Source organism: Pleurodeles waltl, chromosome 3_1 (genome assembly GCF_031143425.1).
Source record: "Pleurodeles waltl isolate 20211129_DDA chromosome 3_1, aPleWal1.hap1.20221129, whole genome shotgun sequence".
Lineage (NCBI taxonomy): Eukaryota > Metazoa > Chordata > Amphibia > Caudata > Salamandridae > Pleurodeles > Pleurodeles waltl.
Genome location: NC_090440.1, coordinates 1,609,078,802 through 1,609,091,519, shown reverse-complemented (window position 1 = coordinate 1,609,091,519; position 12,718 = coordinate 1,609,078,802). Strand labels below are relative to the sequence as shown.

At 43.8% G+C, this 12,718-nt stretch overlaps 1 protein-coding gene across 1 annotated transcript in view; it reads right to left on the bottom strand.

The window, feature by feature from the left end:
* Positions 1–12,718, bottom strand: part of LOC138285386 (sodium channel protein type 2 subunit alpha-like) — a 745,466-nt gene that overhangs the window by 98,174 nt on the left and 634,574 nt on the right. The window contains exon 23 of the mRNA XM_069225255.1: positions 6,180–6,233. Coding sequence (XP_069081356.1) covers positions 6,180–6,233 — 54 coding nt within the window. The remainder of the gene's footprint in view (positions 1–6,179; positions 6,234–12,718) is intronic.

Below are 12,718 nucleotides of genomic sequence, written 5' to 3'. Positions count from 1 at the left end.
GCAATATCCATGTTGGAAGAGGTTATGCCCTTACCCCTTGATTTCTTGGGCTTCTGCAATCTATTTTACCCTAAAGAGGATCTGTACTTTGAGGACATCTTCTAGCCTTTTTGTAGTCTGCCTACCTGGCCAGTGCTTAATTTGTAAAAAAAAAAACATACGTGTCAGGGCCCTCGTCGGGAGCTCATAGTAGCTTGCTCCATCCACTGCTTCTACCAGCTCTACCAATCACCGTACCAGCAGTTTAACCTCCACATTCCTACAAGTGTGACAATTCAGACTATTCCAGGTACTCAACACTATAAGAATGGCTTGGGCGGCAGTTTTAATGTACATTGAATTAATAAATGACTTATTGTGCTCAGTTCAGAATGAGACAGAATTAGACCGCACCACCATGTGGCAGACTCCCATAAGTGCTGGTGATGACAATTAAGTGCCATTGCGGAGCACTGGAAACCACAGTCTCAAATTAAGCACTGTTATTGTTCTTCATGCCCATTTTCAGCTTTCTTTCTCAGCATAGGTCCTTAGCATCCACTTCTATTAAACTAGCCAGAGTAGCAAGATGAAACTATATGTACATTAAAGGTGGAAAACTGAAATAAAAAATAATTGAATATGCACCAATCAAAGACCTAATGCCAATTAAACATCAAGCATCTTTTTTGCTGTCAATTAAAGTTAGATATTTTTAATTTCAAGCTCTAAAAGTAAGTGGTACTACTAAACACAAGTTCTGGATCCCACCGCTGAACACCATTGTGAGAAAGTGGTTTATTAGTTGTGGTGTGACACCAAAACCACAGAAATTTAATAATATTTAAGTGAAAATAGAGCAAAAAAATGGAATGCCCTAATGGCTGTCAATGCTCAGGGTAGACCAGGACCTTGCCATGATTTGAGTTTGACCGTGAGGTAGCGCTGGTGAAATACATCAAGCACATTGGCCTCGCTATGGTTAGGAAGATTGAAAAAGTTTCTAAGTGCCAGTCTGGAAAGGGTCTTTCCTTCACTCCATGTAAGACAAACTTGAAATTCAATCTAATGCAGTGGAACTGCCAGTCAGATATTTTTTGTACCGTGTCCCCTTGGAGCACTGGAGCAAAAGTTTGGAAAAAGTTTCCAAACTTCTTTTGGTGTCAAGACATCTACAGCAGTAAACTTACAAGGTCCCTGGGACCTCAAGGGAACACGTAGAGGCTTTCAGATGGCAATCAAAATGTGTAGTCCAGGGCCAGCTGCCACTGGTTAGCTGGGATTCTTCATAGAAATGTCATATTTAGCTTTTTATGTTCCTGTAGCTGCCCAGGCAATCAGCCTTGTGACACCCAGAGATATTTCTGTCCTTGGATTTCTAGTGGAAATGAGCCCAACCTCCTCAGGTCCTTCCCACAAGTCACAGATGCCACATGCAGCTGCTTGGTACCTTTTTTCAAGTCCAGCAGTGTTCTAAGGAGGTGTCTTGTGTGCGGCATTTATGCCTGTACCAGATAGTGGGTGGAGGAACTCCTGAGCACCCCTTCCAACTTTGGTAATCCTACCAACTTTTTCAGCCGTTCTTGTTTGCTTTACAGCAAATAGTCCCATAATGCCTAGATGGACAAAGTCTTTAGTCACACTAAAATTGTGAGTGCTTGAGGAGTTAGCACTGGAAATCCCCAGTGCCTATCACAACTAATGGTAAAATCCAGCTTGAATCAGGCTCTGTACCTATAACAATCCAGGAGACAGAAGTCTGGAAGGAAAAAAGCATTGCCCTTTAGCAACAAGAGAGGAGATAGACATGAATTGTGCTGACATTCTGTTTGCTCCCTTTCAAATGTGCCAAAGTGTTACATTTAGCTCAAACAGACATGTCAGGAAGGATCTGACATTGTGGCACCGACAAGATGGCAGGCCCTCACCCTTCTGCTGAGCTCAAGGGAGTTATCCCTGCCCATTCAGGTCAACCTGTCAATCATAACAACCTTTTGTGTAGCTCCAGGGAGGAATTTCACACCTTATTCAGGCCAAGTACAGGAAGGGAGAAATTGGAGAGTCTAGAAATTTCAGGCATGTAAAGAGTAACCTTTTACAAGTTACTTCTCCTTACTATTTATTTAAATATCTGACTTATCAATTGAGTTGAATTTTTAATAACTTTTAAAAATAGTCTTAGGCTTTCTGCCATGCAACAGGTCTTTGTTCATCTCTTCTGTATTGTCAATTAGGATTCAATAAGATACACATGCTATATGTGGAATTCCTCATTACAGACATCACCTCTGCCAACACCACCATGCATTTCTCTAGATTGCGAAGAATTGTTATACTGCTGAGTGCTGATACAGAAGAGTGCAAGTTGTGCTACCTGTTGTGTCAGCTGGGTATCCCAAGGTGAGCCCTTATTGGGAATTAAAAGGGACAGTTTTGGGGCTAAAATGTGTGGAGTAGCAGCTCACATCATTTGCCTCTTTGAAAAAAGAATCATATGATTGAGCTGTGATGGTTGTATCTACTGTATCCAGAAAAGGTTTGATGCAGGCCAGGTTGCCATGGATTATTATGTGTCTTCTCTGGCCTTGCTGAACACATGTGACATGTCAGTGTTATCCAAGTTCTCCAGTTGATTGATAGATACCTCCTGGAGCAGTAGATTGTACACTAGCTAAACAGCTGTACCACCATGGATGAGTAATGCATTTGAGTCAGGTCATAACTTCAATGGAAATTGCTGGATGTTAAGAAAATATATGTAGTACACTGTAGATTTTTAGCAGCACACACATTCATAGAAATCACCCACAGAGACAGAGTTTGAAATATTTGCCAATAGTATAGAATTTATTGATGTCTACCACCAAATTCCTGTAACCAAATGTTTGAGAGACATGCATTCAAGGTCATTTGTCTATGTACACGTGGTCATGTAGTAATTTGACATGGTTGTATGCAAGGGCTATAGCATGGTTCTCCATGACACAACTACATAAAGTGATAAGGCAGAGAAATAGGACAGAGAGAAAAGGGAAAATAGATGGGAGAGGGTGAGAACAGCATAGAGTTATTGAGACATGGAGAGAGGAGGAAGGTATACAGACTGAGATAGAAACATGGGTACATGAAGGTTAGGGAATAACATGAGTATCTGAACTATTGATGATACTGCATACAGCTTGCTCAAGAGGACAAGTTAGATATGCGTTACTGGCCCCATTCAGGTCACTGCAACTGCCAAAAAGACCTTTTTCAACTTTGTCTTGTCACAACTCTTTTCATCCTGCCACCACTACATGGGCTTCCCAGCTGTCACTTATCCACCTCTTTCATTTGTCATTTTGGTAACATTCTACCACATGTTCTAAATACCATTTTGGTTACATTCTATCACATGTTCCAAGGACCAGCTGCTATCAAGTACTGAAATGCAACTTTGCTGAGTTGGTCACCATACTTTAGCAACTATGAAGAAATTATACCTGCCTCCCATCAGCAGCTCCTTTTCCTCATCTGAGCCATGGCATCCATCTGGACACTATGTTGAGCCATATGTGCAAACACATATTGCCATTGCCAGTATAGCTATGACCTCTACACTGCACTGCATCTAAGGGTGCACATCCTGCTGCTATCTAGACTATCCCTGCCACTCAAGCTAAAAAAGCACTCAGCTCTGCTGCTACAACTGTACCTAACATTACAATCCAAACACGTTAAGCGCTGCAGCCCAGATTACAGCAAACAGTCTTGGAACTACATCTGCAACGACCTCTACTGTATCAGCTGCAACCACAACTATCTATTACCAAATCCAATCCTGCCCCATCAGCTTCCCTAATACCTTATCATCATTATGAAAGCCACACCACCTGTCACGATAACATGCACTGCTTATCACACTATGGCCAGTGTTACTGCTGGTGTGTAGCCCTCTTCACCAACCTCTTTAGTGCCCATTGATATCAGTGATAAGCTCATGCCTCTAATCCTGCTAGAGGATATAATATCTTGTCAGGTCGCACAAAAGCAGGGCTGCTGTTAAGACGAAGTCATAAGAAAACCATGAACTTTGGAGTACACCTCAGCCACTGGGTGTGAAACAAGCAACTGGCATGGCACTATGGTGGGCAGCCACCTATAGACACTATGCTGATTCAGAAGGAGTTGAGTCAGAATTGATGAATCTAGAAGAAGGACAGGAAATTCCACCAGGGTGACACATGGGAAACAGGCACAATGCTTCTCTTACCTTCCTGAGATCAAGGACATATTTAAAGAGAAATTGGTGGACAAGAGGCAAGTATCGCCATAGCATCACAGTGCAGAACAGACCCACTTCACCCTCTACGACACCTGCATTCTGAATCTCCTGACCACACCCATACGCACCATGGGTTGGCAGATGGTGGAGGGTAATCAATTCTTTTGGTATTGAATAAGCTGGTATAGCTTGAGTGACACAAAATTACATTACTTTGCATGATCCACTTTTCAGCAAGGGCCGTGTCCTTCAACACACTAGCCACCTCTCCCATTTCCCCAAAAACACAGGCCTCCCCAAAATGGACAAGAAGAAACTAAGCCTATCTAGGACAACTCACTAAGTCTGCTTGGAAGCATGCCCCCAAAAACGGGGAATAAGTATTTGTCAAGCTGGAGTTGCAGGCAATTCATTTCTATCATTTGAACAAATCTTTTGGTGGCAAAGGAGTTAGATGATTGATGGTGAAATGCAGACTGCACAGTCAAAAGTTGAAGACTAAGGCCCACATTTACTAAGCTTTTTTGTTGCCCTTGAGTCATGCAAGGCAATGCAGGGCAAGCAAAGGCTTGTTTGCGATTACAAAGCCACACTAGGCCTGATTTTCATGGCCATTGATGACTTTGTATAGAAATGTAAAGCAACGCATCTGCTTGAGATGCATTGTATTGCATTTATTCGTGGTAGGTGTTTCTTTGGTGGAGCATGGCTGTTTCCCATGCATCCACCCATGGATTTCGCAGAATTCCAGATTAACTAAGGTTCGTAAAGCTGGAATTGTGTGACATCCGTAAGCCTACCACAGAGAGGTTTAATGAAAACAAAATGTCTTTTTTTTCTCCTCGTTACTTCCTCTTTCTATGTGTGATGAGTTTTGTATGAATATGCCACTTTTGAATGTTTTGCGGCACAAAAACAATCCTGCTCGTAATGCAGGGACCTTTGCACACTGGTACAGGGGTGTCTGCATTGGTGAGAGACAGCCTCTAGTGCCCCACCATAGGGAGAGAGCTGAAGAAAGCCACAGCTTAGTAGATATGTGTGACTTTTTCAAAATATACCCTGTAGTATTTAGTGCTTTGAGTTTTACTGACGTGCAGTGTTACATTGTCATGTCTAGCTGATCAGTGTTAACTCATGATGATGTAGTCCCTGATGCCAGTGAGTCTATGGCCCTATGTGCTTGAGTTTTTTGATGATAGAATTTGATCAGGTGTGCGTCATTTGAGTGACACTACATGTGTATCTCAACTAGATCTATATTAATATATATATATAGTGCTATACATGGATTGCTAATGTACGTGTTGCACACTACTTTCTGACGTGTTTGTGGAATTGGGGATGTTTAAAAATGAGCTTGCAAAATAAATCACTTTTCAGTGGAGTTTTTCAATGATAAATTCCCCTTTTTTCACTAAACCATTAGGCTTGTATTTGCATTTGAATTACTGCATGTGAAATTTACCATAAAAAGGGAAATACTACATGCAAAAAGCTATTTACTGTATGAGTAAGTACCCACTGTCATTTATCGCATGTGGAAATTAGCGCATATGATTTTCAGACTGGTAATCGAGAGGACCAAGCAGGAGATTCAGTAATTACTGATACATTTGGCTTTGGCGATACTGCATGACTCGCAGTCAGCGACTAATAATTTGAATGGAAGATTCAGGAGACCTAATTGTCAAGGAGTCCTGAGATATGTAGGTTGCAGGAGTGCTGCATGTCTTAAGGCAGTAGATCATGTCACAAAATAAATATATGCAGTATAGTAAACAGGTTAACTCATAATAGTTAAGCTGCTGAGTAACATTTCACATCTGAAATCAATCTAAAGCAGGAAATACCTTTAGTAGATTAAACTTGAAGGTTAGCACTAGCAAATTAGCATTCAGCTTAATAAAAATGAAGGTTGACAGTCCAAACTTACGTCACGTGAGTCAACAGCAGCATACATTATGTCCATCCAACCTTTAAAAGTAGCCTAAAAAAATTAAAAAACACATTTTAATGTCCATGTTTATCGGAAATGTCTACTTGTTAAATGCATAATTTCAACCCTCCAGTCAGTACATCAAAACTCTTTGATATGATACACATTTTCTGCCAAACCCAAACCTTTTTGACCATGTATAATTGTGGCATAATTTAGAATAATCAGCACAACCAGTTTGCAATACTAATCCCTAATTGGCAAGTCACTTACCTCTGGTAGTGCCTTATCCAGTAGTGACTATGGGGGTAATTTTGACCCTGGCGGTCTTCCGACTGCCAGGGTAAATGTGGCGGTCCCACAGCCAACTGCCTGGCGGTGAAGACCGCCACATTATGAGTGTGGCAGGTTGGCCTCTGCCAACGCCACATCTCCACTCATACTGCCATGGTAGTCTGTCCATCTGATAGAGACTTCTACCTGCAGGCTCCTTACCTTTGAATCTATACCCAAGTAATACCATCCCTGGAGATGGGTCTGTGAACCAATTACAAATGAGAAAGTCCTGCAGGACCAAACGGGCAAAGTGCCCACCCCTATGGACCTGACTGTCCAGATAGCAATGTTTGGTAAATGTGTGCAGAGATGCCCACATTGCTGCCTGGCAGATGTCCAGGACTGGAACTCCATGTGCTAATGTAATGGTCGCAGCTTTAGCTCGGGTAGAATGGGCGTGCAATCCCTCAGGATTGCTTTTTGGCCAGAGGGTAGCAGATCTTAATGCAGAGTATGACCTATCTAGAGATGGTCCGCTTCTGCACTGCTCGACCTTTCTTCACACACACATTCCCTCCAAACAGTTGGTCATCCATCTGGAGCTCTTTTGTACGATCAAGGTAGAATGTTAATGCTCTTTTTTGGGTCAGGGTGGTGGAGTCTCTCCACTGCCTTAGAAGGGTGTCGGGTGCATAAAAAGTAGGCAAGATGATGGATTGGCCTACATGAAAGGGTCTAACTACTTAATGGCAGAAAAGAGGCCCTAGTGCAAAGCACTACTTTGTCAGAATAGAAAGGTAGGGCATCTTAGATGACAATGCCTGCAGTTCACTCACTCTGAGAGCAGATGTAGTTGCCGCAAGATAGGCTGTTTTCAATGTGAGAAGCTGGAAAGGACAATTGTGGAGAGGCTCGAAAAGAGCGCACTTCAAAAAAGTCAGAACCAAATTCAGATCCCATTGGGGCATAATGAATGGGGATGGAGGAGAAAGATGTGTAAGACCAATGATGAACCTATGTGCAATACAAGACTTAAACAAAGAAGGTTGATCAGGCAACCACAAAAATAGCAGACAAATATCTCTTAGGAGTACCCAGAGCAGAGCCCTGCAGGGCAAGGGACAGAATGAACAATATGATCTCAAAGAGAGGGGCAGAAAGGCGGTCAACAGACTTGTGTGTGCACTGTGCCATACATTTCTTACACTGACAGGCATACACCATTTTGATTGAGGGATGCCTGGCTGCCAAGATTATGTTACAGACTTCAGGAGGAAGATCAAAAGCTGTCAACTGCTGCCACTCATGCAAGAAGGTGGAGAGTGGACAGGTTTGGGTGCAGAACATTCCCCTGATGCTGCAGCAGAAGATCCTCACAAAGCAGCAGTCTAATTGGCGGATTGATGGACATGCTCAGAAGCTCAGGCCCACTCGTTCTTGATCTTCTTGAGAACTCGGGGTAGGAGTGTATTGGCGGAAAGACATACAGGAGGACTGAACTCCAATCGAAATGAGGAGCGTCTCCGAGCGATTGCCGCCTTGGAAACTGCAATGTGCAAAACTGCTGGTATTGCACATTCTCTGCAGAGGCGAACAAATCTAACCAAGGCTCTCCCCACCTTGCACCACCTCCGATGAGGATGCCAGTCATGATCCGCTAGGCATTTTTGGCTGAGTTTATCTGCTCTGGCGTTCAGAGAGCCTACCAGAGGATGAACCACCAGGGATTGGCGCACAGCCTCTGAACAAAGGGTCCACGACCCCACCCCACCCTGCTTGTTGCACTACCAAATGGTGGTGGTGTTGTACGTGAACACCTGCATCATCTTTCTCTGAAAGAGGGAAGAAAGGCTTTCAGGACCAGCCGGATCGCACCGAGCTCCTGAATGTTGATGTGGAGTCCCGTTTGAGATGGAGACCAGATGCCTCTGATCTCTATCTCTTCCAGATGGCCCCCCATCCTAAGAGTGATACATCTGTCACTACTGTCAGATCTTGTTGGGGAAGGGAGAGGGATCTCACTCTGTCCCAATCGTGGTGCCTTAACAACAACTGCAGATCTTCTGCAGTTTTCTCCGCGTTTAGAACGCTGTCAGAAAAATTCCTCTGAGGCTGCAACCACTGAAACTTCAGTTGCTACTGCAGAGCTCGCATATGCCACCTGGCATGTATCTCCATTAGAATGCAGGAGGCCATGAGGCCCAGCAGCCTCAGAGTCATTCTCACCAAAATTCAGGATAGAGGCAAAAACATCGGTGTCGTAGCCTGAATATCCTGGACTTGCCGCTCGGGAGGAAAAGCCCAAAACTGCAGTGTGTCCAGAACAGCTCTGGTAAAAGGGAACATCTGAGAGGGAGTCAGGTGTGACTTTGGCATGTTTATAGTGAACCCCACTGGATGCAGGAGGTCTGCCGTAGTCTGAAGGTGGGCAACAACAGCCTGGGGTTAATGTTAACTCACCTTTAACAGCCAATTGTCAAGATAGGAGAAGACTGAAACCCCTGATCTCCACAGATGAGCTTCAACCAGTGCCATCACCTTGGTGAACACTTGAGGGGTGCTGGTAAGAGTCAGGTGAACTGAAAGAGCTTGTGGCCTACCTTAAACAGCAAGTAACGTCTATGGGCAGGCAGGACGGGGACATGAAAATAAGCATCCTGCAAGTCCAGCACTGCCATCCAGTCTTGTGGGTCCAGGGCAGACAAAACCTGAGCCAACTTGACCATCTTGAACTTCTCCTTCCTGAGGAAGAGATTGAGGGATCGAAGGTCTAGAATAGGGTGAAGGCCCTTATCCTTTTTGGGGACCAGAAAGTAGCAGGAATAGCAGCCTCAGCCTGCTTCTAGCACTGGAACCCTCTGAATGGCTCCCTTGGCCTGAAGAGCCCTTAATTCCTCCCGGAAAAGGAACTCCATCATCCGAACATAGGATGGTGGCATGGAGGGAGGGGTAGTCTCGAAAGGGAGGTAGTAGCCTCTTCGGACTATCTAAAACCCACCTGTTTGAGGAGATGGAGTGCCAGTGGGGCAGTTGATGGCAAATACTGCTACCAACTGGCCCTTTGTGGGGGGTAGACTAGGAGGGTTTAGAGGCTGCTGCGGGGGGGGTAGGCCAGACCACCTGAACCACGAGGTCAGTGGGTCCCATGCCCTTGGCCACATAGAGCCTGGGCAGCACACGTGGCATGGTGGCTGACCAGGAATGGGCATGGATGGAGACCCTTTCTGAAGCCACAAAAGGCAGACTGATGGGGACAAGGAGCCGTCGCGAGGCCCAAGGACCTGGCCACAGCCCAAGAATCCTTGAAGCACTTGAGTGCTTAGTCTGCCTTGTCTTTGAAGAGATGGGTGCCATCAAAGGGCATGTCCATCAAAGAAGCCTGGACATCCCCCAAAAAGCCAGAAATCCTCAGCCAGGCATGGTGCTTCAGGGCCACTGTCGAAGAAAAAAAACACTCTACCTGGTGAGTTGGTTGTGTCAAGTCTGCAATGAAATGTGAACTTTGCCGCATCTCTCTCATCTGCAACATCCTGAGAGAGTATAGCCCCAGCGTACTCCAGGGCCTGTGGTATCACTTGTGCAACCATATCCCACAGCGTATGGGAATAAAAGCCCAAAGTCATGTGGTGTTCACAGACCACAATGCAAGGCTGGCAGAAGAAAAAACATCTTCTTTTAAGTGAGTCCAAACTTTTGGACTTCCTTTCCGCTGGAGCAGAAGGGAACATGGCTTGGGAGGTATAGGCTTGGACCACTAAGCTCTCAGGGCTGGGCTTTTGCGTTAAGAAACTTGGGCCCCCAGTTGTGGGACGACGGTGGCAGTCATTTGTCCTGTTCACAGGAGCCGCTGTGCTGGGTTTGGACCAGGTACCAAGTAGGACGTCACATACCTGAAGAAATGGAAGAAAACCCAAGCTATATAAAAAGCAAGATGCTTAAACAAGTATGCATGGACCAAGGAATAACACGTTTACCTTTTTGCTCTGGGTAAGCAAATAGCAATGCAGGAGTAGAGAATGCATACAATTGTGTAAAAACTGCTAGCATACTATACTAACAATAAAGGACATATTCAGAGCCTGAATCAGTGCATAAGTAGGTGATACAGAACTGGTGATAGATCTTACTGGCCCATCTCATGTTTCATACTAATACACAGTGGGTGTAAGGAAGATATAATGACAGAGAGGCAGACACTTGTACGGAGTTGTTCATGAATATTAACACACTCTGTTACTATAAATGTATTAAGTTACCTAGTGAGTTGCTACACAAGGTGAATGGCAGAAAGACTGCACATGGCCCTCATGTATGTAAATAACAGTGATCAGCAGTACATGAATTGTATGTCTGGTTATCGCAGATTGACACGAATATGCTGTGTTTTAAATGAGAAATAATATTGCAAATGTCCAAAATACAAGTATTTATTCACAGAAAAGAAAAGAAGAATACACAGTGTCGTCAGATTTTTTAAAATGATAAACCCCACCACAGCCCTGATTACGAGTCGAATAGTGTTTTACGACCCGTTAGTCCAAGGGGTCAGAATTACAATTTGGATGATATCTACTGCTTCTGGTAATTAATGGGTGCATTGAATATCTCAACCTTCAAAGAATTTCAGCATGTCAATCCTGCTGGAATATAACTGAGAGAAAGAGTATGGTATTTAACGTACCATTAGTCTCTAAGCGCGAAGCATCAAAGTCTTCATGTTATTTCTAAAAAAAATAGTAATAAGTGCTATTTATTATTCCTGTTAAATAAAATACCCCAAGGTATGATTATGTATCTAGTGTGATTAGAAAATACCTGGATTTCGACAAATTCTGAATCAGGTTTTTTTTTTTTTTTTTTTTTTTTGTAAAAGGAAAACTGTAATGCAGACTTTCAAAATAAATGCTTTAAGGGAGACGAAGAGAAGCTATATAATTCCACACAGCTGTCTATTACTTTACAAATATTGAGGACTCAATTGGAATGCAAAGAGATTTTTAGAGGAATAAACATGCACAGAGTGATAATACAAATATTCGGTCATAATGGGCAGCTTAACAAACAACTATGAAGCTAGAAATCCTGCATGTACAACACAACTGAAGCCATGGTTATCTATGCAGCCACTTTGTTATGTAAAAAGAAATGATCAAAGTCAAACCAAACTACAACCAAAAACTGCTAGCTAATGTACTGCCACTGAAACTTCCGCAATGGAACCTTTCAGAGTTCACAGGAAATCATCTGTAAGCGTCCGCCCAACTGGTGAATAGTTCCGCAGAGCAGTAAATGTATGCTGAGTGGTATCTGTAGCACATCATAGTGCACAATGTAAAAATTACATTTATTAAGTTACACATTGGTCACCTTAGGCTATTTACTTGATAAAGAAATAGTGGCTCCCAGCATAACTAACACTGCTGTGGTACCACAAACAAGCACGTTACTTGCCTTCAGTAACATTCTTTCTTATGGATTCCCTATCCAACCATATATTCCTCACCACTTTAATTTATCAAGGTGCCACACTGGATACAAAAGTTTTCACAGCAGTTGTAAGTAAACTGGGTCCTTTGCAGATGCCCCCCACCTTTTGCCCCCATTTGAACCCTTGGATGTTGGCTTTTTGAGCCTGGTAGTGCACTGAGACCTTCTAATCAGGCCACAGTGTAGGTGTTCTTTCCCTAAATTATTGTCAACATGGTCATTACTTGATTGGCAAAGGCTTTACCCCTTTGTAAGCTTCTGGTAAATGGTACCCAGGGTACCTAGAGCATCAGTGGTAAAGGGGTCCCCAGGGCTGCAGCATGAGCTTGTGCCATTCTGAGTGACCCATGCAAACTTCTGATGACAGGTCTGCCATTGCAGACTGCCAGAGTGGAGAAAACTGCTCAGGTTCAACTGCGCCCTTGCCAAGGGTGGCACAGTCCCATGCACTGCCTTACATATGTGTCAGACACCCCTAAGGTAGGCCCCTGCAACCCAGAAGGCAGGATGCATTATATTTAAGGTACAGACACATAAGAACAAGCTTCTATAGCTCTATAGTGTCCTTTCCATTAAGGTACACTGTAAGTACAGGCTGGTCCAATAGGATAACATAGGACTTAAGCCGTGGCTGACCAGGGCTGCTAACTCCATTATGGTACCACCTAGATATATTGAGTTTGATGTCAAACAACTTGCCTTCTCTCCCCCAACTCAATTCTCGTGTCAAGGCATGGCTGGCATGCACCCAAGTGGCACGCTAGTGCTTGCTA